Raw genomic sequence first — 27,116 nt, 5'->3', positions numbered from 1 at the left:
TGTGGCTTGCAAGCTCCTTAGTTGCAGCACGTGGGCTCCTTAGTTGTGGCATGCAAACTCTTAGTTGCGGGATGTAGTTCCCTGGCCAGGGATTGAACCCGGGCCTCCTGCATTGGGAGCGTGGAGTCTTAACCGCTGCGCCACCAGGGAAGTCTCAATGTATCTTTTGTAATTATACCACAGTTCTTGGATATTCTATTCCCTTTTATTTTTTTGTCCTTTTTTCTCTTTGCATTTCATTTCAGTTTGGGAAGTTTCTATTGACATATATTCAAATCAAGCTTACTGATTTTTCTTTTTTCATTTCAAAATGTTATATTGTTTTTGTTTTTTAGCATTTCCTTTTGAATTTTTTAGCATTTCCTTCTGTCTGCTTACAGTAGTCATCTGTTCATGTAAGTTGTCCATTTTTCTCCATTAGAGCCCTTAGCATGTTAATCACAGTTATTTTAAACTCCTAGTTTGAAAATTCCAAAATCTCTGCTATATTTCAAGCTGGTTCGGAGGCTTGCTTTGTCTCCTCAGCCTGTACTTTTCTTGTCTTTTAGCATGCCTTGAAATTTTTGTTGAAAACTGAACATGATGTATTGGGGTAGTAGAAAGTGTGGTATACAGAGCTTTATTGTGAGGTTTCATGTTTATCTGGCTAGGAGTTAGGTTGCGTTTATTGGTTCCTGTAGCTGTTGGTGTCAGAGGCTACATTTTCCTCTTTGTCGTTGTTTTTGTGTCCCCTGTTGTCTTTGGGTTTCCCTAGGTACTCTTTGTGTTTGCAGCTCTCTCAGTTGTAATCCACTGTTGTTATACTGGAGGCCTGTTGAAGTGGCTGTAAATTATGGCGAGGGGAAGTGTTCTATAATCTTATGATTAAATCCGCAAGTTTTTTAGCAGGTCAAAGTCTCTGGACTCTGAGCTTCAGTACAGTTTTTTAGCCTTTTTTTTTTTTCTCCCCTTATTTGAGACAGGAAGGCTAGAGGAGTTCCACTAGTCTAATTGCTCTTCCCTTAGGTCAAATAAGGCTCTGGTAGCTTCCCTTGAGGATAGGCCTTTGTTAAGGAGAACAGAATGCTCTGGGCATATTTCAAAATGATTTTGTCTTATTGATTTATTTATTTTGTTACCCTCTCCCTTTTTCTCTGTAACATTTCAAAGCAAATCTTAGATGTTGCATTTCACCTAATAAATACTTGGAAATGTGTCTCTAACAGATATGGACATTATAACCACAATGCCAATATCACACCAAATAAAATAATTCATTACCATTGTCTAATACCAAATTTATATGAAAACTTCCTCGTTATCTAAAAAATATCGTTTTAGAGTTAGTTTATTCCACAATGATCTAAACAAGGTTCACAGTCGTTTTGTTACTGTATCTCTTAAGTTTTATTTAACATATGATAGTTCATTCTCCTTTTTGAAAAAGTGCCAATTATTTGTTGAAGAAACCGCGAGTTCATTTGTCCTGAAGACTATTCCTCATTCTTGATTTGGATTGCCTTTGCACTTTTGTGGAAAATCAGTTGACCATGTATGTATGTGTGGGTCTGTTTCTGGATTGTTTGTTCTGTTGTATTGATCTATGGGCCTGTCCTTTTACCAATACCATGATGTTTTGATTACTATATTTTTATAGTAAGTCTTGAAATCAGGTAATGTGAGTCTTCCAACTTTGTTCTTTGAAAACATGAAATATAAAGTTTTAAATTTAAAAATTTAAATGTATGATTGAGAGCCAATGCTTATTTATTTAGTTATATAAGAAATAGAATACTTGACTGGTCGAAAACTGTATGGTTTTTGATACTCCTGGTTTTAACATATATCTAAAAAGAAAATATCTGTAATACTTTAAAAGTAGTTTCTGTGAAACAGTACAAAACAATTGATGAGTGAAATTACTTTAGAATTAGCTGCTTCATGGCATACAAATGCTTATTCACAGTACCATTTTACTTTCCACGTTTGAGCTAACATTCATTTTAGAACTTGGGATTTGTAATACCAAGTATGTACTTGCTAGCTTTTCCTAAGAGCTGTGCCTAACCAGTTTGCTTTAGTGTAGAATAGCTATTTGTACGTGAGATCTATTTTTTTTTTCCTTTTCTTTTGTCAACAGGGCCATTTAAAAAAGTCCCTTATTTTAAAAAAACTTGATACTCTCATATCTTTTTGAAGGAATTCTTGTTAAAGAACTGGATTATTTAAGTATAATGCTACATATATATGCACAACAGTGTAGGTTACTGGCAAGAAGTAAAGTATCAAAATGTAATGCATAGTCATGAACTCACTGCTCAACCCAAGAATTGGAACATTACTTGCATCTAACTTTATACCTTCTATTCTGTTCCTCTGCTTCATGCCAAGAGATAACCACTATTTAGAATTTTATGCTTATCATTTCTGTGCTAGACTCCTACCTTAGTCACTTTTTGCCATTGGCTGTAGACTTTCTTGGGGAAGCAGCAAGTTTCCAAGAAAATATTGAAAACTTTAGCTTTTAAATTTGCTTTCCTTTGGGAATGTAGCTTCCATTAATTTTGACCTCTAGAGATGTTAGGTCACTGTTTAATGTAGTATCTTTTATGCCCACCAAACCCTAGTGAAAGATGTTTGGAGAATAAGATCTACTTTAGACAAATAATTTAAGTTTCTGGACCTGCTTTCTCTTCTGTAAAGGAAGAGAGTTGTTACAGATCATTTTTAAAAGCCCTTCAGATTCTGAATTCCTGTTATTTTAAATTTTGGTATTTATTACTTTTTTATAGTTTAGAAAAAGCCGAAAATTTATTTTGCCTCAGCGTTTTTCCTCTTTTCCTCTGAAATATTAACTTACAGGCTGTCAAAGGAATTATTTGTTAAAGAACCAGGTGCTATGAGTAATGTGCGGAGACATTTGCAATTTCATTTCCCCCTTTGAAATATATTTGAAAAATGGAAAGTCATGTATGTGACTTACATGTTTCTTACATGAAATGAAACATAATCTTAGGATGAATACCCATGAACTAACTTCCCAAGCTGTATTAGTTATTTACTGCTGTGTAATAGATTACATCAAATTTTGTGGATTAAAACAACAAGTATATATTATCTCACAGTTTCTGGGGTCAGGAATACTGTAAAGTGAAAGGTTCTTAGAGCTGCTCTTTAATTTACAGGGACTGTAAATGTCATCTTTGTCACTTTAAAATATAAAACTGTATTTTGTCCCTTCACAGTTAAAATTTACATTTATTTGATTCTTTAAAGATTATAAGATGTATTTACAAATCGTGTCTCCTTTGAGCCTTGCAACAACTTAGTAGAATAGGCAGGTAACGCATTTTAATTACCATCTTACAGATGCAGACACACGTCCAAGAGAGTTGAGCGCTGTGCTCAATGCCCTAAATTGCCTACATGGCAGGGCCAGCAGTAAAATCTAGGTGTTCATGCTCCTTGTGTAGTACCTTTCTGCTCTGTTAAGTTGCTCACAGAAGGTATGCAGCAGGAAAATATTTCTTACACTTTGTGACTCATCAGTAACGGTTGCAAGGTCCATTTTCCATCATCTTACTGCCATTACAGTTGTCAAGGCTGTTTTGTAGTTTTCTAGCTTCTGGGAGAGCAAAATAGTTTTGGGAATGAATGGTACCTAAGTTCATTATGCTATGTATGCCTTTGCTCACCAGTCTTTGCCAAGGCAGCTTTAACTTGTCTTCTAAACAGTATGTTACCCATCTTGGAAAGGTATATCTGATGCCTTCTATGTTAGAAGCCTGAATATATCCATTGGGATGAAAAGATTCTTCTAAAAGCCTTGGATGTTAATACTAATTATTTATGTATATCTAATTTTTTTCTTATTTATTTAAAAAGTCTCTGAACCTATAATTTTATGTGAGGAATTTTCAGAAAGTAAAATGATTGATTGAATATGTATATATTCTTATTGATAGTTTTTTTTTTCTTTTTTTGGCTATTTATTTCAGATCTTCTGGAAGCTCTGAAGCCAGATTACGTGGCACCCCTGGTCCTTTGGCTTTGCCATGAGAGTTGTGAGGAAAATGGTGGCTTGTTTGAGGTATTCTGCACCTTTGCACTTTCTCCCAAAGCAATATTTGTGTAATTAAATATAAAAAATGATTCAAAAATCAGTATTTTCCAGTTGTTCACATTTGTAAAAATCTGCATCAGTTGGTACCACTTGTATATTTTTTAATATTATGTATTTGTTATAATTAAGGAACAAGTATGACTAATGTCCTTTTTTGAGAAAGTAACAGCAACTTTGTAAATTGTTCTTCCCTAGTTCTTCATTTCTGATATTCTTGTCAAATGAAAATGTGACTGGCTGGTTTGATGTGTTTAGTCAGATATAGAAAGTCTCATTTGGTTAGAGATGCTGAGTAGTAAAGTGAAGGGACAGAGGTGATGGTTTAAAGTCAGCCAGGCCAGGTTTTGATTTCTTGCTCTGGTAATTGCTGGCTCGCTGGAATATTGTACAGATTAACCTCCCTGAGTTTTAGTTTTCTTGGGGTTTTGTTGTGAGAACTGGAGATCATATTTTTAAACTCTTAGCATACCTAGCAGTCACCCCTCAATTTTAACTATTATATCAGTATAGCAGGAATTCAGTCTGGGTATGATAGATCAGTAAACACAAATTATTTGTATTAACTTTAAAAATAAACTTTGCTATGTTTCCCTATCGCAAAGCTTTACAAGTTTACTATAAAAATAAAAACCACACATAATCCTACTATCCAGTGAGGTTCAGTTTTCACTCTATAATCAAAGTCCCTTTAGATTTCCTTATGCTGATTTATATATTTTTTGGTCCTCATTTGAGTTTGATCTCTTTTTTCTTTTCTAGCATAAACTGTTATATTTTAGACCACCCCCCTTTATTTGATTCTCTGTGGTAATATAATAATAAACCTGTTGCATGCGGAATACATGACATCCAAAGATATTTCTTGGTAGCAAAATTACCTGGCTCAGTTTGAAGTGAATGATATATTAGCCTGATTTATTTGAATAAAAAGCTGTTTAGTAAATGAAAAACAGTCTACACCTGTCTATGCAGAGATAGGCACCTCTGCTTTCTTAATCACAGTCGTTGATTGTGAATTGTGGAAAATTAGAGGTGGAAAGAACTTTACAACTCTAGATTTACAGAAGAGAAATTTAATAATATCAAGCCATGTGGAGCTCCAAATTTGGTCTGCCTGTCTTTTATCTCATTAAGGAATTAAACAAAAATTCTTTGTCTTTTACATTTATATTTGTTATTAATTCTGTGAACAAAAATAATATATGCTTTTTGTAGAAAACTTCAAATATATAGGGGAGTTTATAGAGGAAAATAAAAATCACCCACATTACCACTATCGAGAGATAACTCCTATTAATATTTTTATGGATATTCTTTTCCAGTCTTTTATTAGGTGTGCATTTTACACGAGTAGTCTTTTTTTTTAAGTATACAATTTACACACATACCCAGACATGCACAGATAACTAGGATAATGCTGTAGATGAAGTTTTGTATGTTGTTCTTTTAGTTTACTATATTGTGAACAGTTTTAGTAAGGGACATTTGCTGTGTGAGATTGAGTGCAAAATACAGTAAGAGCGGTGTGTAATATCCTGACTTAAACCTTGAATGTAAATTGACACTTTGTTTGCCAAGTTTTGATAGATATCTAGAGTGGCAGATAGAGATTTTTTGGATCGACTGGAGCTGTCGTTTCTAGCACCTGCGAGGAGTTTGCAGCTTGTTGCTTCACTCCCCAAATATGATAAAAGATGATATTTTTCTTTCCTGTTATCAGTACCACTGCCACTTTAACTACTCTGACAGCATCAAGGCCGATTGTCCTGTTAATATATGTAAAGGAATGAGTGATTAAAAAGCCATACCCTTGAGCGTAGAGCCACTGAGAAGTGTGCTGTCTGCTGGTACAGTTTCTTCTGTTATATGCATGTGGAACACTGTAGTTGTGGTGTTTGAAGATATGACAAACAGATTTTCTTACATCAGACATTTTCTTCTGAGGATTTCCTTGAATGGCTTCTAGAAAAAATACCATCTTTCTGTACGGTGATTAATGTATTTGGTCATTTGCCATATTTCTATATAAAGGTGTTTCATTAAAATGAGTATATGTAGTTCATTAAGTCAAATCCTGGCTTTATTTTTCTTTGCTTTTTATTTTTTTTGATTCATTAAGTCTTTCTAGAAGGACATGTATTTCAAGTGATGTGCTGGGCAAATTTGGTATTTATATTGTTTAACCTTCATGGTTACTTCATGAAGAGTGTATTATTATCCTGATTTTATATAAGGGGAATCTTGAGTTTAGGGAAGTCAAATTATTTGACCAGGAATCAGACAGCTAGTCTGTAGAAGAACTGGTATCGCACCTTGGTTTCTGTGCAAAGTCATGCTTTTCTACTACATGCATTTCTGCTATATTGTGTTGCTTTATTTTTCTACTCTGATAACATGAATAGTGCAAAGTCATGCCGGCCAACGGAGTTTTGTAGAGCTGCATTATTTTCATCCGTTGTCATCTAGCATTCTGATACTCTTAAAAAGATAGCTGCCTGTTTTGTTAATTTCATGAAAATTCTATTAGTAATTTCACATTAGATGGTATAACTTCTTCCTCCTCTTTTTGGTAGGTTGGAGCAGGATGGATTGGAAAATGTAAGTCTCTTTTGGTTTTTGGTTTGCCATACATTATTTCCATATCTTTAAACCTGCATATCCAGGTAGAGCTGGGTAAAGACCTTGTCAAATGCCGAACCATTGGATTTAGTGCACGCATAATCAAACTCAAACATTGTAATAGCAACAGGTCTTCTAAAACATGGAAGTTGTCCTGCAGGCCTGTGGTATTTTCAAGGATCTTTTCAGTTTTTTTCCTATTAGCAGTGCTTATTCAATATTTGTCCTGTCCTATTCAGAACTGGCTGTTTTTTCAGACAGCACAGTCTCTCTTTATATTGATGTTTGTCTTCCCATGTCTCCGGCACCCCACATGCTTGTTCAGCAGAGTAGTGAGTGGGAGGGAGGGCGTTTTTTGAAGATGGGAAGAGCTCTGTCCTGGGCAAGTTCTCCAATTCTCTCAGTGATTCTTTTCTTCCTTGGAGCATGAGACATCAGAAGGAGACAGTGGGGAATCACACTGGACAGCTTTCTAGAAGAGAAATTGCAGCTGATCTATAGAAATTATTCTCCTTCAGCCCAACAGTAAATTCATCTGGCTTAAGTCCTCTTTTCCCCCAGTTCTTAAACCTTGTGAGCTCCAGATTGGATAATTACTTTATGGTGTTTAAAAAAAATTGTGAACATTCCAATATCCCAATTCAAGTTTTCATTTGGATGCTGGTATCAAAATTAATTGAATTATTTAAAAGGCTGCCATTGCTGGATGACATTGTTACAACATATTGTAGACTATTGTTAATGACTGTTCTCTAAGTTATGAAGTAACTTATTCAAACATTTTTAAGTGTCTTATGACATCTTTTAAGAAAGGAAGATCAGTTGTTGCAATAAAAGCTGTATATGGGACTTTATCAATAAGAAATCTCTAGAAGCTTCTGTCATTCCCCAGGACAAATCTTCAATTTAGTAATCATCAAAGTCTGACCATTCTGTTTAAATAAGGTTCTGTTTATTCCTCAGGCTTTTTAAAAAAGACACAGTGTTAAAAATTATCTTCATGGAACTTATGCAGCAATGATGATTTTTGTGAATCTGGGCAATCTAGTTGACTTCCCATGGACAAGGAGGAAGAGCAAAGGGAGGAAACGGGAGAATTATGTGGGGTTGTCTGATATATTAATTTGATTATCTGGAGTCTTTGGCCTGTTATCACCACTAGTTTTCAGTTTGCTATTCAACAAAGCTCTACTCTGTTCTGTTACCTTAAAGTGTATTATCTAAGTGATCTGTGGTGATGAAGACAGTCTTTTGGTGTGATTATATATAATTTAACTTTCTGATTCAGCATTTCATCCTACCTTTAGTAGTATCTGGCATAGTCAGAGGAGGGAGAGGTTTTCCCTTCAGCTTCAAATATTAGAAAAAGAAATTTGACATCCTAATGGGTTTGTTATTCTTTTAAAAAAAATTTGTAGTAAAAATCTTTAGAAGTTAGAATCTTTTTTCCAAATTCCATTTTTCTTGAAGTTAAAAAAAAAAAATTCAGGGGACTCATGAATTCTGCTTTCTGTCTCGCTCTTAAACTGTGTGTTCAGTATCTTAGTTTTGTTTCTATAACCAGTACGATGGGAGCGGACCCTTGGAGCCATTGTAAGACAGAGGACTCAGCCAATGACTCCTGAGGCGGTGAAGGCTAACTGGACGAAGATCTGTGACTTTGATAATGCCACCAAGCCTCAGAGAATTCAAGGTAAAGAGTCCCAAGTCAGTTCAGTCCTGGTTGGGGAATCAGAGGCAACAAAGCATTCTCTTCTCTTATGGAATTGTCTTCTTAATTGTGATAACTTAGATGCTCAAATCATCTAGAGCACATTTTCTGCTCCAGTAGGTATTAGAACTCTCCAATTTAAGGTATGTATGTTACTCCCACTGTCGGTTTTTCAGTTTTCTTATGATCCTGATTTTTTGGTATATGTGTGATTGAGAGGACGGTAGGAGGTGTTTACCCATTTGTGCTCAATGCATCTATTCCCCATCTGGTGGTTGGTTTCAAAGTCTTGCCTTATCTAATCACATGCTCCTTGTCTGACCTGATTTTTCTTTATTTCCCCAAAAGTTTATTTAAGTCTTATATTATTTAGGCTTAGGTCTTTTCTCTCTAGTGAATAGATTTTGCTTTGTTTTAGCACTTTGTCTTTGCTACTGTTTCTCTGCCTTTCTAAGATGCCTCTTATTCCTTTTATCACCTCTGCTAATCTCGGTGCTTCTTTAGAAAAACTCAAGCCCCAGATGTTCAACAAAACCTCCCCAGATATTCTGGGCTTCATTGATGTGTTTCTTAGCTGAACTCTTACAACTTGAGCGTCTAATCATGACTGCTTTCCACTGCTTTTGTTTCATAACTGTGTGGTTTCTTAGCTGCATAGTAAGTTCCTTTGGAGGCAGAGAATGTATCTTGTATGTCCTTTTGTATTTGGTGCTAGTATAGTGCTGAACTCATAGAAAGGATTTAGTAAATGCTTGTTACCTTGAATTATTGAATCATCTATGATATGCCACAGGAAGAGATGGCCAATAAAAGTCACATTATTTTTTCTAGTATAACTCACATATGTATATAATATATGAAATTTAAAGGACCTTTCTGGGAAGGATCATGAATTAGGATTATTTTATAGAAAAATCTTTTTTTCCCTTCCTAGTATTATATTTAATGTTTGATAGAAGAATATATCTGAAAAATGACTGTTCTTTTTTTTTTTTTTAATCCCAATGTTACTTTCCTGTCTGCTGGTACACTCACTGAAATATTCATTGTACTTTTCTCAATCAGAGGATAACATGATTGTTATGTCATTAGCGGTAGCATTTTCTGTATTCTTTTTTTTTGATATTTGAGATAAATTTAGTCTCTGAATAGCAGTCACCTATCAATGAAAATTAGGAAAAGGAAAAAGAAGAAGTGTCTTAAAAACTCTTCTCTGAGGTCAGAATTCCATTTTATTGCCTTAGAAGTATTAGACTAATATAAAGAAAAAGCTAACAATGAATTATATAGTTATAAATGAAAAGATACCCCTAGTATTTGAAGTACAGTTAGAAAAAAAATCTTACACTTTCTGTAGAATCACGACTTTCCAAGCACCCATTTCATCATTCTCATTTTACAGATGATGGAACTAAATCCCAGAAAAGCTGAGTAAGTGGCCCAAGCTTTCTCAGTGTTTGAGCCAAGAGTTAACTCAGGTGGTCTGTCTTTGAGTGCAGTACCGCCAGCCTGTACCGAGGTTACTTTCAGTTAAATAGCCTCCCATCTAGGCAGCAGCCTAAATGGGGTGGTAAGAGGGGGATTGGTAGGCAAGAAACCTACCTAGTGTCACCAGGAATGGCAGAGAGCCCTGGTCATCTCACATTCTGTAGTTTAGTTATAGTTTTTGTCTGAGTTTAGAAGGAGGTTTGTTAGAAAGCTCCCAGAGCTTTTGGAACCTTATGGCATATGTGGATACTCTGTGAATCTCCTTTATTAACCTTTTAGACCCCAGAATAGCAGCTTCTGAATTCTGTCCAGAGTCACTGGTCATAATGGTGGTTTTCTCTGGAAGAATTTTCAGTAATATTTTCTGAGCAGTTACCTGTACAGAGACCTGGGGGTAATCTTGACATTGTTGCATCCTGGAGGAGGGGTGATGGTGGGGAGAGAAGGAAAATTAGTTGTCCCTCCACCAGATGGAAATTGCACATCTGTGGACAAGGATCCGACTTTACAGAGTTGTAAAAATCACTCAAAGACTGCAAAGCTCAGAGCCTCTTTGGAATCATAACGTGGGGAGAGTATGTTGGAAACACCCAGTTATCTTTGGTCTGTTCAGAGTCTCACGATTTTTTCCTGCAATAGCCTGACATCATACAGTCAGTTCATGAATGCCAGCGAAGGTTCTGCAGCAGGCTTGCTGGATGTTATAGGAATGATTGTCTAAAGCATTGTAGCTTTTCTTAGTCACGTCTGTAACAAAAGCTTTTTTTTTTTGGAAATAGCTTACATTTATTTGGATTTCACCAGGAGAATGTTAGCTCTTTAGGATATTTGAAAGATGATGCTTTTATGATCTTTATGTAATAGGTTTACCAAAGCACTCTGTCTTATTTAAATTCCAGTGATCCTAAAGAGAAAATTCAGTTCGTTCATCCTTATTTATCCTGAAGTTGATTGACTTGAATCATTCATGATTTAAATTTTTTTTCAGTACAAATGAAATATAGTTCAACTATATAGGAAAAATCTGGAAGTTTGTCCTGTGGGTCACTATTTAAATAGCACTGTTAAATAACTGGCTAGATATTTCACATATGCAAATGCTCTTCCCACACCATAGTGGGACTGATTTTTCTTTTAATTAATTTTTATTGGAGTATAGTTGATTTACAATGTTGTGTTAGTTCCTGCTGTATAGCAAAGTGAATCCATTATACATATACATATATCCACTGTTTTTTAGATTCTTTTCCCATATAGGTCATTATAGAGTATTGAGTAGAGTTCCCTGTGCTATACAGTAGGTTCTTATTAGTTATCTATTTTATATATAGTAGTGTGTATATGTCAATCCCAGTCTCCCAATTTATCCCTCCCTGTCTCCCTCTCACTTGGTAACCATAAGTATGTTTTCTACATCTATAACTCTGTTTCTGTTACGTAAATAAGTTCATTTGTACCATTTTTTTAGATTCCACATATAAGTGATATCATAGATATTTGTCTTTCTCCTTCTGACTTCACTCAGTATGACAATCTCTAGGTCCATCCATGTCACTGCAAATGGCATTATTTCATTCTTTTTTTATGACTGAGTAATATTCTATTGTATATATGTACCACATCTTTATCCATTCGTCTGTTGATGGAAAAAAAGCATTATTATTGTTATTTATTCTTTTTTTTAGACTCAATTGGCGGTATAATTGAAGCTCTAAATAAAATAGATTCAGATGGAGGAGTTTCGGCAAATCATACCAGTAATGTGACATCAACAGCTACATCAGGATTTGTAAGTGGAAGAGAAAGCCTAACGCTTTGCCTTCTTTGGAGACTTTTTTCTTTTCTTTCCTTTTTTTCATTTTTCTTTTCTTTTATGCAAAAAATGCTTTTCCAAGCTATTAATTTATTGTTAAATAGGAAAGGTGAGTGACCATAAAACTTTATAGAACATGTAATGAATGTTTATAAAATTTGAATGAATGTAAAGCTAAAATATTAAATGTAACTTTTACTTTCTCTTCTTCCGTGTAATAAACAAGCGTATTTTTTGTTTTTTGGAGCATTTTTGATAATCGTCCTTCAGTCACTTTCTAACTCTTTAGAAAAGGATATTTAACTTAGTGCCTCTTTTGAGTCATTTCTTTTAAGGAAAAGCATTGATAGGTTGTATTTTGGAACTATTTCAACATGGCTGCAAGTAAAAAGTCTCCCATTGTGTCAGAAATTCTAAGAGAGCTGTGGTTATAGCTCTTGTGAAGTTTGCTGATTAACTATCTCCAGTACTTCTTTTTAAAAAAAAAAAATTATAGTGCATAAATAATAAGAAATAAGTCATTTGACACATTCAGTTGTGGTGTTTTGTGACTTAGGGGAGACATAGTGATGAAATAAACAATCTAATTGTAACCCTGAGAATATTATCAGTTTATAAATGTGATTTTACTTTAGAGCAGGGGTTGGCAAACTTTTTTGGTAAAGGGCCAGATGGTACGTATTTTAGGCTTTATGGACCACGTACTGTTTCTGACACATAATCTTCTTTTTCTTTTTTTAGACCACTCTTAAAAAAATGTAAAAACCATTCTTAATTCTCAGCTGTTGTTTGCTGACTCTTGCTTTAGAATGAAAGTGATCAAAAATTGGACATGATTCTTTTATAACCTAACATATGCTTCACAAATTAGCTAGGCATGTCATCACTAAATAGAAAAATACAATATCCAATTAGATAAAGGACAGTCCTGGGTAGGAGCTTACGGTAAAATCTAATTATAACCAAAACCATTATGAGGGAGTCTGATTTACAAGCATTAAGCAGTGTTTTGCTCATCTGTTTCTACTGACTTTTATAAAATAGATCTTATAGAGCCATTCATTATCCCTGTTTATAATAAGTTTTTTATTTTTTGTAATTTTGAGTAGCTAACAGTCACTGTATTAATAGGCTTTTCCATCAGCAGAGACAGGAAAGTTGAAAATGAGATGTACTATCTGTTAGCAAGAAGCGGGCAAGAAAAAAGTACTTATTTGTAAATGAGGTCTTTTTCCATACATTATAATTGATTTTATTTAAAAAATATAGTGAAACAATTATGATACCCTATCAGATTTACTAAAATGACATTCTATTCACAAAGCTAAGTATGTAGCAGTTAATAGTTTTGAAAAGTCAGAAATTTAAAGATTTGACAAGAATATCAGTGAAAAAAATAACTTTCTACAATTGTTCCATAGGCTGGAGCTATTGGCCATAAACTTCCTCCATTTTCTTCTTCTTATACGGAACTGGACACTATTATGTATGCCCTTGGAGTGGGAGCATCTATCAAGGAACCGAAAGATTTGAAATTTATTTATGAAGGGAGTTCTGATTTCTCCTGTTTGCCTACCTTCGGAGTTATTCTGGCTCAGAAATCTATAATGGGTGGAGGATTAGCAGAGATTCCTGGGCTCTCAGTCAACTTGGCAAAGGTATGCATAATAAGAAACCTTTATTTTGCTCTTCTTCTCTTTCTTTAAATATGATTGGTAAATGTCACATGCTGTGTGTGTGTGTGTGTGTGTGTGTGTGTGTGTGTGTGTGTGTATGGTGTCTTAATACAATAGTTTATAGTGGTTGATTCAAGGATAAAGATTTAGCATGTCTTTTGATTTTTCTTAAAAAGAAAAAAAGGGTAGAGAGTTAGTTGAAAAGGCAAGCAAAAAGAAGACAACAATAATTATGTACAGTCCATAACCCTGGCATAATGTTATTAATTCTCTCTCTGCCATTACATGCTATTTGACCAAGGGTAAATAACTTCTCTAAGCTTCAGTTTCCTTATGTATAAAGTGGGTATGATAATCCTCACCTGACGATAGTGATGAAGGAGCAAGAGTGAAGAATATTTGAAGCAGAGAGAACAGGTGTAAAAGGCCCTGAGGCAGGTGCATACTTACCTTGTTTTTGGAACAGCAAGGGGGTTGATACAGCTATAGAATGAGCAAGGGGGCAGTGGTAGGAGAAGAGGGCCTTGTAGTCATCGTAAGAATTTTACCTCATACTCTGATTAACATGGGAGGCCATTTGTAGTGCTTTGAACTGAGGAGTGGTATGATCTGGCTATGTTCACTCACAGGCTCATTTTTGCTCCTCTGTGGAGAATAGATTTATGGGAGCCAAGCATGGAAGCAGGGAAACCAATTTGGAGTTGATTATGGTAATTCCAGCACTAGTCTGGATATGCATGGAAAGAAAGAGGAGTCAAGGAGGAAGGTTTTTGGTCTGGTTAACTGGGATGATATATATGCATATATACCCATATATTTAGAATTAATTATGTACAATGTATTTAACATGTATAGTAGTTACATATGGTATATTACTATGTATAATAAAATAGATATATACAGTTACTTTAAGGTGGGGATGATCAGGAGTTGGTTTTGGACAGATTTGAGATGCCTAGTACACATTCAAGTGGAGGTATACAGTGGGCAGTTAAATATGTGAGTTTAGAGTTTGTGGGGGAGGCCCTACTGGGATTCGTAGCATTTAAGTGAGATTTAAAGACATGAGGCTGGGTGAAATCACCCCTGTGTGAATGTAAGTAGAGAAAAGCCTGAGTTTGGTGAGAGGTGAGAGGTGGAAGTGATGAGGAGGAGTGAGCAAGAGAGACTGGGAAGGAGTGGCTGGTGAGGTATGAGGCGTATCAGGAGAGTGTGGTATTTGAGAAGCAAAGTGAATAAATGATTTCAAGAAGGGAGGAGCAAACAATTGTGAGAAGGCTTTGGGGTTATTTTATTTCTTGAAGTGAGGGTCAGGCCATGAGTCCAGTTGATAACTGTTGAATCGTAGACTTTTGAACTGATTTCTGTGATTTTGACTGATTGGAGAACCCATTTACTGGAGGATCGATTAGCTCATTGCTGCTCTGAATCTATGAGAATCTATGGTTATTTTATTAAAGTATTCGATGAAGTTGGGAGGGAGGCAAGAAATAGATGCCAGGCAGTTTGTAGTTTTAATCACTCTCTCATTGTATTTGTTGCATATAGTTCTTCTGTTTGGGTAATGTCAGTACAAACAATTGAAGTAAATGTTTCAGAATTCTTCCTCAGACTTGGAAGGAGTTGGAAATCATGAATAGTGTTCAAAATCTGTCACTGGGAATGATAGCCGTCTTGGGATTTGAATCCCAGTCTTCCTAACCTTGAGCTTCCAGGTCGTATGATAGTGAGGCAGTCCTTCATTTGTCCTCCCATCACTACCCTCACCCATTTTCTTTTTCCCTTCTGGGTTCTGAGGAAGACTGGGAATTAAACTGTCCCATAGCAGTTGAGTGTGGTCATTCGGATATATGAGTCAGGTTTTGTTTTTACTGTCCTATTGTATTCCTACATATATTTTTATATTCTTGCTTTGATACGTTGAAGTTAAGTGGCTCTGAAGTTGCACAGGGTCTTTAGTATTTACTCTTACACTAAGGAAATGTTGACATTGGCAGTGCTTTTACTTGAATGTGGTTGTAAGATTTTTATTAATGTTTTGGTTGTGTCATTTGTATTTGGCAGGTGTGACCTGAAATTACTTTACTAGTACTGACCTATTTGTTCATTTTTATTCAATAGATATTTATTGGATACCTGCTGTGTGCTAGGCGCAGTGACGAGCACTGGAAATACGCCTAGTTTAGTGTCTCCATTGGCAAATAATCCACAGTTATCAGTCAACAAAAATTTATGAATGTCAAGAAAGAACACAAATGTATCTTTTCTATTCTAGAGAGCTGACAGTCTTTAGATTGGGGGACTGATTATTTCTGAATCATATAATTAAGAAGTGGGAGCCATATAGTTTGAGACAGATAGTTTGGGGGAAGTAGTCGCGTGAACGTGTGGACAGTGAAATGCCACTTGTGATTAGCGGTATCCACAGAAGAAGCTGTGGAAAAAGAAAGTCTACTAATAAAATTTTGCTTACCCTAACGTAGGTTCTTCATGGGGAGCAGTACTTGGAGTTATATAAACCACTTCCCAGAGCAGGTGAGTTCTTGATCGTTTTATTTTCTGACTAACCTTCCAAACTGTGTCAATGTGTTAAACTGGCATAGAGCAACCTAAATAAACTATATTATAAGTTATTCATGTGCATGTCAGCCATTAGAGTAGATTGATGTTAACTAGTACCTATTTTGGTTGCCTTAAACTTTGTCCTATTTGAATAGTCTTATTTAATAAATTACTTCAAAATACTAAACATCTGGTCAACAGTTGAAAGGAGCATATTCTGTGTGTGTCCTAAACTTAGTGATTGTGTATAATCAGTTATGATTCCCATGAATATGATTCTTCATTCTTTTGTCAGGTATTTGTGTTGGTACTGACTTTCATAACGCAAACAATGTTAAAAGATACAGAATGTCTTGTAATTAACTTTTTTCTATTTTCTTTTAGAGTAAGTAAAACCAAGGCTGTCTTAATAATCAGTTTATTTTTCTCAATAATATCTTACTTGTTCAGTAAATCTTCTCATTATCTTTTCACTTTACTTTGATATGTTTGTTTTATGTTGCTACTCTGATGTCAGAATATTAATTATATACTGACCATGTAAGGTGGTAAAATAAAAAAAAAGTCTTTTTCATTTCACATTATATAATGTAGAGGTCAGCAAATAGCTAGAATTGTACTTTAATTTTTTTTGAGATTTTAATTAAAAAAAATTCGTATTGCTTAATGCTGAATAGTTCTGTTTCAGTGTTAGTGTTACTTGTTTCTGGTTGTTTTTGTAGTTCTTCGCTGTTTTTTTCTTCTTCTTTTAGTTTTTTCCTTTGTGGTTTCATGCTTTTCTTTTGCTTGTGTTCCTTTCTCTTTTGTTTTTGGGTATCTGTTGTAGATTTTTGATTTGTGGTTACCATGGGGCTCATAGATGTTGATTTATGACTGTGTTTATTTGTTTTAAACCAGGTAGTCCCTTAAGTTCAAACACATTTTAAAAGCTCTACATTTTTTACTCGCTTCCCCCATACTTTGTGTTTTTTGGTTTTTTTTTAATTAATTAATTTTTATGGCTGTGTTGGGTCTTTGTTTATGTGCAAGGGCTTTCTCTAGTTGTGGCAAGCGGGGGCCACTCTTCATCGTGGTGCGCAGGCCTCTCTTGTTGCGGAGCACAGGCTCCAGACGCGCAGGCTCAGTAACTGTGGCTCATGGGCCCAGCTGCTCCGCGGCATGTGGGATCTTCCCAGACCAGGCCTTGAACCCGTGTCCCCTGCATTGGCAGGCAGATTCTCAACCACTGCGCCACCAGGGAAGCCCCCATACTTTGTGTTTTTGATGTCATAGTTTACATCTTCATGTTTATCCCTTTACTGATTATTGTAGTTATACTTGGTTTTACAATTTTTTTTGTTTTAGTCGTTGTACTAGCTTATTTAAGTGGTTGAGCCTCAGCCTTCCCTATATATTTGCCTTTACTAATGGGATTTTTTCTTTTCTGTATACTTAATTCTTGTTATAGCTTTTTCTTTTCCACTTAGAGAAGACCCTTTAACATTTCTTTTAGGGTTGCTTTAGTATTGATGCCTATCCAAGAAGTTCTTTATCTCCCCTTCAATTCTGAAGGATAATCTTGCTGGGCAGAGTATCCTAAGTTGTAGGTTTTTCCCTTTCAGCACTTTAAATATACCATGCCACTCCCTTCTGGCCTGCAAAGTTTCTGCAGAACAATCAGCTGATAGCCTTATGGGCATTCCCTTGTATATGCTCTTTGTTTTTCTTTTGCTGCCTCTAGAATTCTCTCTTTAAGTTTTGCCATTTTTATTAGGATATGTCTTGGTGCGGGTCTGTTTGGATTCATCTTGTTTGGGACCCTCTGTGTTTCTTGTACCTGGCTATCTGTTTCCTTCTTCAGACTTGGGAAATTTTCAGCCATAATTTCATTAAATATATTTTTACCCCCTTCTCCCTTTCTTCTCCTTCTGGGATCCCTATAATGGAAAGTTGGTATGCATGATGTTACCCCAAAGATCCTTTAAAATGTTCTCATCTTTTTTCTTTTTGCTGTTCTGATTGGGTGATTTCCATTTTCTATCTTCCAGATCACTTATGTGTTCTTCTGTATCACCTAGTGTGCTGTTAATTCCTTTTAGTGTGTTTTTCTTTTCAGTTGTTGTATTCTTCAGTTCTGATTGGTTCTTTTTAGAATTTTCTAGCTCCTTGTTAAAACTCTCACTGTATTCAGCTATTCTTTTCCATAATTCAGTTAGCATTCTTATTACTAATGCTTTGAATTCTTTATCTGGTAAATTGTTTATTTCTATTTCATTAGTTGTTTTTTTCAGGAGTTTTCTCTTGCTCTTTCAGTGGAAACAGATTCCTCTGTCTTTTCATTTTGCTTATCTATTTCTTTATCTATTGAAATTTGGTGAAATAGTTACCTATGGTGGTCTTGAAGGGGTGTTCTTTTGTGGGCATGTCCCTATACAGTCGGCATGTGCCCAGTGGCATTGATGGGGGAGCTGGATTTGATGTGAGCACAACTTATGTGTTTTCTCAAGGTGTGCTGGCAGCTGTCATCTTGGTAGGGGGTGGGGCTGGAGATGGAGGGGTAGGGCCAAGCCAGATGTTAGGTAGAGCTTCCCCTCTGCTTAGTGGCTGTTACCCCACTATTTGGTGCGGGGGCAGGTCCCAAGTTGCTGGAGCAGAAGCCCTGAGGGTCGGGTCTGAGCTGGCTAAGTTTCCTTTAAGTGTGTGCTTCCCCCCCACCACAGCACTGGCACCCTTACTCCAGAGGGGAGCAGTGGTGGAGCAAGAGGGGCAGGTGTGGGTAATCAGTGACGGTCAGAGCATGGTTTTGTTTTGTTTGTTTGTTTTTTTTAACATCTTTATTGGAGTATAATTGCTTTACAATGGTGTGTTAGTTTCTGCTTTATAACAAAGTGAATCAGTTACACATATACATATGTTCCCATATCTCTTCCCTCTTGCATCTCCCTCCCTCCCACCCTCCCTATCCCACCTCTCTAGGTGGTCACAAAACACAGAGCTGATCTCCCTGTGCTATGCGGTTACTTCCCACTAGCTATGTATTTTACGTTTGGTAGTGTATATATGTCCATGCCACTCTCTCACTTTGTCACATCTTACCCTTCCCCCTCCCCATATCCTCAAGTCCATTCTCTAGTAGGTCTGTGTCTTTATTCTCGTCTTGCCACTAGGTTCTTCATGACCCTTTTTTTTACCCCCTTAGATTCCATATATATGTGTTAGCATACAGTATTTGTTTTTCTCTTTCTGACTTACTTCACTCTGTATGACAGACTCTAACTCCATCCACCTCACTACAAATAACTCCATTTCGTTTCTTTTTATGGCTGAGTAATATTCCCGGAGCATGGGTTTCGTTTGGCATGGCCACCATCAGAGATCTGGGGCCCCTGTGCAGCCACCAGTAATTGCTGCCCCCTCGCTGCTCAGTTGCCACGTAGAGTTTGAACCTCCTCAGTGTCTCATGGCTGAGCATTTTCCTCAATCATGGCAGCCCAGAGTGTGAAGCTGCGACATGAGGCACATGGTGCTGGCGTGTTCTCTCAGCTCAGGCTGGGGACCAGGGCAGTCGTAGGAAACCAGTCAGCTACCCAAGTGGTTTCAGTCTGGCCTCTCTGCCCTGCCTCGGGGGCACGTAAGTGTTCACGTGCTCCCGGAGTCCAGGCTTCCCACAGCCCTCCTGTTAATCCCACTGGCCCTCCAACCAGCCAAGGGGACTCGTGTTCCCCTTGTTGGACACCAGGGCTGGGGCGCCCAATGTGTGACTTGAACTGCTCACTCCCCAGGGAAGGTCTCTTCCCGTGTAATCTCCTTTTTCCTCTGAGTCCCCTCTCAGGGACACAGGTCCTGACCTGATCGCTTTTCTTCCCTTTCTACCCAATTACCGGTGGGTCTTTCTTATAGTCTTGGTTGTACAGGTCTTTCTGTTAGTCTGCACTTAGTTTTCGGTGAGAATTGTTCCACATGTAGATGTATTTTTGATGTGTTTGTTGGTGGGGAGGTGAGTTCCGTGTCCTCCTGCTCCACTGTCTCAGTTTGAGTCTTCAGTTTAGTGTTACAGCCTAAGTTTTCACACAGCCCTTTTTTTAATCTGAGGCAGTGTGCAGTGCGTGGTCAGGTGAAGAAGTTTGGCTTTTATTTTAAAGACAATAGATAACCACTGAAGGACTGAAAGGAGAGAATTATATGATCAAACATGGATTTTAGAAAGCATCAACTCTGGCTCATGTTTGTAATGCTTGGATTTTAAGGGAATGAGATAGAGAGAAGGAGATTTTCTAAGAGACTGTTGTAATAATCTAGGTTAGAGACTGTGGTTGATTGAATAGGATTGTGGGCATGGGGATGGATATAAGTGGAGAAATTATAGAGATATGTAGGGAGTGGGCTTGGTGTTTGATTGGATGTGGAGTTGATCACCTGAGGAGATCATCAGCAATTTGACAATTATTTTTTGATTACTTCCTAACTTCTAGGCTTTCTGCTAGGGTTGTGAATAAATGGAGAATGGAAACAAATCTGGACTCTGCCCTCATGGATCCTATAACCTAGTTGGTGGGGAGGGCAGCCAGTAATCAAAAAGCCACACAAATAAATGTACACTTGCAACTATATGTGATGAACATTACAGATGAAACATACATGATACCATTAGAACTTAAAATAGAAGGATTTGGCATAATCAGGTTGGTAATCAGGTTGACTTTGGGAAAAAATAACTTCAGACGTAATAGGAGAGCATGTTTTAAAGTTGGTCAGAGTGGACATGTAGGTACCTGGTTAGAAGTCTGTTGTGGTAGTTCAAATGAAATGATGGTAGGTTAGGCTAAGGTGGTGGTGGAGAGATGGAGAGAAGTGGGAGAAGCAGAGAGAGATTTAGGAGGTGAAAGTGACAGCAATCTAGTTATCCTTAGCGTTTCTTTTACCATCTTTCACACCCAGGCAGGTACCAAGTTCTTTGATTCTCTCCCTTCAATACATTTAGAATCCTATTTCTGTCCCCCTCACTTTGACCACCATCATCTCTCACTTTCTAAGTGTTCTCTCTGCCTCCATTCTTTTTTTTTTTTTTTTTAAAGAGATTGGAGTTTATTTATTTATTTATTTTTGGCTGTGTTGGGTCTTCGTTTCTGTGCAAGGGCTTTCTCTAGTTGCGGCGAGCGGGGGCCACTCTTCATCGCGGTGTGCGGGCCTCTCACTATCGCGGCCTCTCTTGTTGCAGAGTACAGGCTCCAGACGTGCAGGCTCAGTAATTGTGGCTCACGGGCCCAGCTGCTCCGCGGCATGTGGGATCTTCCCAGACCAGGGCTCGAACCCGTGTCCCCTGCATTAGCAGGCAGATTCTCAACCACTGCGCCACCAGGGAAGCCCTCTGCCTCCATTCTTGCTCCCTTCAGGTCTGCTCATCTCACTGCAGCCAGAATATTATTTCCAAAATGCAAGTGTATTTGTCACTTCCCTGTTAAAAACCCCAGATGGCTGTTCATAGACTTCAGGATGAAGTCAGAAACTTTTCATATAATCTAGCTTCTCCCAGTCTCTGCATACTCCAGTCTTGCCACATACTTAGACACTATTTTATGAGGCAGGGGTCATGCTGAAGTTTCTGGCTTGGCAGTTGGGTGGATAGTACCATTCATTCGTATAGGGAACAAAAGAGAAAAACAGGTTGGAGAAAAAGATTATGAGTTCACTCCCAAATAATTGTTAATCCATCAAGACATTACCAGTTAAATAATGGAACAGTCCCTAAAAGAACAGAGTAGTTAGAAAGAAACACTGTCTAACTGAAGCCCATAGAGTAGAGATTTGAGAAGGAATGGGGTAGATGGTGTTGGCTGTATGCTTAACAAGTGTTCATTGAATGATTGAAAATTGTTACTTTTTACAACCTAATGTATCAGAATTATTGATGTTTCAAATTTGGTGACTCAGGTATTCTGATTGCTTTTAATGTTTATGATTCAACATTATATTGAAAATTATTCTAAATCATGATTTTTTAGTTTTACCGAACTTACAGTGGAAGTTATGTTAATTTCTCTCATGTCTTCATATAACTTATGGTCTTTAAAACAGTCTCCTTATTTATTTATTATTTATTTATTTATTATTTTACTTTCCATTTTTAGGAAAATTAAAATGTGAAGCAATTGTTGCTGACGTCCTGGATAAAGGATCCGGTTTAATAATGCTTATGGATGGTAACTCATTTCTAGTTCTTATAATAATATTGTTAGATTCATAGGCTTTGTATGTAACATAATACTTTATCACAGAAGTTGATTAATAAGTTTCTATTTATCTTCCAATTGTGAGAAAGCAAGATTAGTGTTCTAAAAATTCATAAGCTTTTTTAGAAAATAAGGGAGGAGGGGGTGGAGTAGATTGGGGTAGAGGTCCAGAGAGTGGGACATTTCAGGGGATTTGTAACAACATAACCAAAGCACAGAGGTGAGAAATGTGGCTGGTATAGCAAACATAGAGGAGAATTATGCTTCCTAGAGTATGTTTTTTGGCAGGAATGAATACATAGACTGCCCTCAGTTGATAATTAGGCTATGTTGTAGATACTCTTTTCTGTGTTAGCTCTTTGGAACTTCAAACGTATTTGACCCCTGAATCATTCTTATAAATGGTAGTTAGGTTCTTAACCTTGCACATTCAAACCTATTGAACTTAAAATGGGGTTTAAACACCATAACCACATTTTATTTGCAGTGGAAAAAAAGATGATAGTAGTTTAATGAATGTTGAAATACTAGTAACTAAACATAAGCCAAAGATACATTGCTTAGAATTTATTTGTTTTAAAGTTTAAGAACAATAGAAATAGATAAACATTATAAAAAATTTTGGAAATAGCAGTGGAAAGTTTTTGTCTGGTATTTGGAATATAGGCTTTATCATTTTTGTTCTAAATACATAGGAGGTTATACTGAATATATTGTTTTGGAACTTGCCTTGTTTTTACTTAATAATATATTGAGAACATTTTTAATGCTCTTAAATATTTTTCTACCACATTGTTTTTGTTAACTCATAGTTTACAAAGTAAACTATGTATTTCATCATAGACACATAGAACATGTGTCTGTTCTCTCTCTTTCCCTCTTCCTCCTTACCCCTCTTCTTTCTTTTTTAAGGTTTTGGTATTTTCTTACCATTCCAAATATTGGCTAACATTTGGCTGGAACTCTCCTGGTTTTCTTTTAGTCTTCTCACCATTCTACCAAACGTCTACCACAAAAAAGTTTTGCAGTAACCTTAGCTTTAATTTTTACTATTCTTTCTTGATCTACTCCGTTTATTTAGCTATAGCTTGGTAATGGGTAATAATGTATTAGAAGTTGTAGATAAAATATAGATGAAATTAGATATCCAATTTTCTGTGTAATAAGGATAAAAGTCTTATTTTAAATGCAAATCACCATGACTTCCCTTATTTTTTGTTATAATTATATTTTTCCTTATTATACAATTCAAAATCATATTCCTAGTTTTATAGTGCTGGTGATTTAGGTGATGCTCAAACTGTCACCAGGAAAGTAGTCAGTAGAAAGAGGGACAGCTGTCTTTCATTCATTACTTGCTTACTTATTCACTAACTTGCTCAGTCACATCATTTGTTCATTGATTTACTAATTAATTTAATACATATTTATTAGGTGCCTTTTCTGTCCCAGTTACTATTCTAATTGCTGGGAATATGATGGTGAGCAAAAAAGCCGTGATCCTGCCCTCCTGAAGCTTATACCTTCATTCTCACTTATTTCTTCTTTTACATTCCAGGCTCTATTGAGGACTTCAGCAGAATGTTTGAAAATTTGGGAGTGTGGTTATCTGTATTTTATTTTAATTTTTAATTTTTATTGAATTATTGAATTTTAGTGGATTTACAATGTTGTGTTAAATTCTGCTGTACAGCCAAGTGATTTAGTTATATATATATACATTCTTTTTCATATTCTTTTCCATTATGGCTTATCACAGGATATTGAATATAGTTCCCTGTGCAATACAGTAGGACCTTGTTGTTTATCCATCCTATATATAATAGTTTCCATCTGCTAATCCCAAACTCCCAATCCATCCCTCCACCACCTTCCCTTCCCCTAGGCAACCACAAGTCTGTTCTCTATATCTCTGAGTCTGTTTCTGTTTCGTAGATACATTCATTTGTGTCATATTTTAGATTCCACATATAAGTGATATCATATGGTATGTGTCTGTCTCTTTCTGACTTCTCTTGGTATGATAATCTCTAGGTGCATCCATGTTGCTCCAAATGGCATTATTTCAGTCTTTTTTATGGCTGAGTAATATTCCAGTGTGTGTGTGTTTGTGTATCACATCTTCTTTATCCATTCATCTGTTGATGGACTTTTAGGTTGTTTCCATGTCTTGGCTATTGTAAATAGTGTTGCTATGAACATAGGGGTGCATGCATCTTTTTGAATTATAGTTTTGTCTGGATATATGCCTAGGAGTGGGATTGCTGGATCATATGGCAATTCTATTTTTCGTTTTTTGAGGAACCTCCATACTGTTTTCCATAGTGGCTGCACCAATTTACATTCCTACCAACAGTGTAGGAGGGTTCCCTTTTCTCCACACCCTCTCCAGCATTTGTTATTTGTAGACTTTTTAATGATGGTCATTCTGACCAGTGTGAGGTGGTACCTCGTTGTAGTTTTGATTTGCATTTCTCTAATAATTAGCGATGATGAGCATCTTTTCATGTGTGTTAGTCTGCATTTTATAGTGGAATTGTTTGAAAGGTTTGAGAAGGAGAGATTTGAAATATGAAAGGCAGTTGGGGCACTTTAAGAAGAGGTGAGATGAACTGCTGTTTCATAGTCCAGAAAGGATTTGTCAAGATCCTCTTCTCTCTGCCTTCCAGAGACTGGTAGTGAATGATTAAAATGAGTGCTCTGTATCCCAAACTTGGGTGTCTTTAAATTGCAAAGCCTTTTAGTAATTGGATTTTGTTTCTGAAACTTTTAAAAGGATTGTTGATCACATATTGGGTAACTAGTTATGTCTTTTGGTAATAACCTCTTTTTTGTTTTCATTTGCTTTTCAGTCTACTCTTATTCTGGGGAGGAACTTATATGTTATAATCAGTTCTCCATCTTTGTTGTTGGCGCTGGAGGTTTTGGTGGAAAACGGACGTCAGACAAAGCTAAGGTAGGCTATGACTTCATAAGTGAGATAGATGTGTCGTTAAGGATCCTTATCTGTATTTTGAACTTACCATATATGTAATTTCATAGAGTAGGATTTCAGTAATCCACACTTCTTTGAATCAGAATGTGTTCCTTGGATTTGAAATGCTGTTTATAGTTGTATATTTTAATATATAACATATGTTATATATAGAAAAGTCTGGCTGACGTAAGTGTAATGTAGCTGAGGTAACTGTGGGAATATCTTTACTTTCTTATGCAAACTTTGCCTGCATCCAAAACTCTTTAGAAAAACCTAACACTTACAAGTGATCCTTGTATAAATGCAAATCATCATTCATTAAATGACTTGAGCATTTCTCTTGTATAAAACAATTCTAGTTACTCTTTAGTTCTCAAATTCTATCCAAAAACATATTTTTTTCCTAAAAATATTTTGTAAATTGGATTTTACATCAATTTAACCTAGCTTTTACCTCTGCCCTCAGTTCCCAGAATAGGGCTGCACTGTCTTCCTAGGAGGAGCAGCTCACTCATTTTTCCTATTACCCCCACCCCGGCTCCCCAGCCCCAGCTTGTGTTGCAGAAGCTCAATTCCAGGTAAAAGTGGCTGAGAGTTACGGGGCTGTCTTCCTCCACCCCATCCCCACTTGTACGGTGGAGACTGTGTTCCACCGTGGCAGGCTGAGAACACTAGGGCCCTGATAACTCTTGCCCAGGCTGCTCATAGCGTGGGGGTCCCCTGCTGCTAGAGGCAAGCTGAGAAGACCAGGAGCTCCGACCTCTGCCTAGGACTCTTCTTGTAAAGTGAGGATGTCACTTGGAGAGAAGTGGGCCACTATCCTTGCCCTCATGTCCGTGGCAGTGGTGCAGAGGTTTTGCCTGGGGGGCAAGGCAGGCTGTAATAATAGAGAGCTCTGAAGCCCTTCCCATGGAAACTGACTCATTTTGGTACCAAGTATTTGGAAGCTCAAAAGTAAGGATGGTTTCAAAATCAAGGTTACTTTAGTGATAATCAAGAGGAGGCTGGTAGCTCCATGGAAGCAGTAAACTAAACTAGTCCAACTAGAAGTTTGCCAGAGAGAACCATGGAAAGAGACAGCTAAGAAGAGTCGTCATGGGATCATAACAAGCCTCAAAGACTGGCCTCAAAGACTACACCTCCAAAAAGGCCTGACTTTAATTGGATCACACTGTGGAACAATTTATGCCCCAGGGCACTGTTGAAAATAATAGAACAGTCATCTGGCAATTTGTGAAGCCGAACAGCTGGACAGACAGTTTAACAGAGAGATCAGGGAGAGACAGTCACAGAGCGCCCTGCTAAAACCACTGTCATCCCAGGCTGACTGTGCTCGCCCAAGGCTGTACCCTCTGAGGAGCAACATCAGAGTCTGCACACTGGGGGGGAAATATACTTAACTAAAATCGTCTAGCCAAGTCACTAAACAAATGAACAAGTTAACAATAACAACAAGCCCTGGAAGGGGAAAGGGGTCTCAGTATCCAGAGTTGCTGCAATATATTATCTAAAGTATCCAGTTATCAACAAAAAATTACAAGATCTGAAAGAAATAAAAGAGTATGACCCATAGATAGGAAAAAACAAAACAAAACAGAACAGGCAACAGAGATTGCTTTGGAGACGACTTAATAGGAAAAGACTTCAAAGCATTTATTGTAAATATAGTCAAAGAAGTAAAGGAAACCATGCTTAAAGAAGTAAAGTGTGTAAAGAAGTAAAGTATGAGGACAATGTCTCATCAAATAGAGAAGAATTGGGGAATTCCCCGGTGGTCCAGTGGTTAGCATTCCGCACTTCCACTGCAGGGAACATGGGTTCAGTCCCTGGTCGGGGAACTAAGATCCTGCAAGCTGCGTGGTGTGGCTAAAAAAAAAAAAAAAAAAAAAAAAGAGAAAGAAATCAATAAGTAGATATTATATAAAAAAAGAACCAAATAGAAGTAGTTCTGGAACTGAA

General features: G+C 36.8%; 1 protein-coding gene across 1 annotated transcript in view; it reads left to right on the top strand.

Annotated features, from left to right (window-relative positions):
* Window positions 1-27,116, top strand: part of LOC103014256 (peroxisomal multifunctional enzyme type 2-like) — a 77,022-nt gene that overhangs the window by 10,347 nt on the left and 39,559 nt on the right. Inside the window, exons 8-15 of the mRNA XM_057540385.1 lie at window positions 3,978-4,069; window positions 6,676-6,700; window positions 8,286-8,414; window positions 11,606-11,709; window positions 13,155-13,391; window positions 15,893-15,944; window positions 22,079-22,150; window positions 25,033-25,136. Coding sequence (XP_057396368.1) covers window positions 3,978-4,069; window positions 6,676-6,700; window positions 8,286-8,414; window positions 11,606-11,709; window positions 13,155-13,391; window positions 15,893-15,944; window positions 22,079-22,150; window positions 25,033-25,136 — 815 coding nt within the window. The remainder of the gene's footprint in view (window positions 1-3,977; window positions 4,070-6,675; window positions 6,701-8,285; window positions 8,415-11,605; window positions 11,710-13,154; window positions 13,392-15,892; window positions 15,945-22,078; window positions 22,151-25,032; window positions 25,137-27,116) is intronic.

This window comes from Balaenoptera acutorostrata, chromosome 2 (genome assembly GCF_949987535.1).
Source record: "Balaenoptera acutorostrata chromosome 2, mBalAcu1.1, whole genome shotgun sequence".
Lineage (NCBI taxonomy): Eukaryota > Metazoa > Chordata > Mammalia > Artiodactyla > Balaenopteridae > Balaenoptera > Balaenoptera acutorostrata.
The sequence above is the reverse complement of the archived record's forward strand: the minus strand, read 5'-3'. Positions and strand labels throughout refer to the sequence as shown.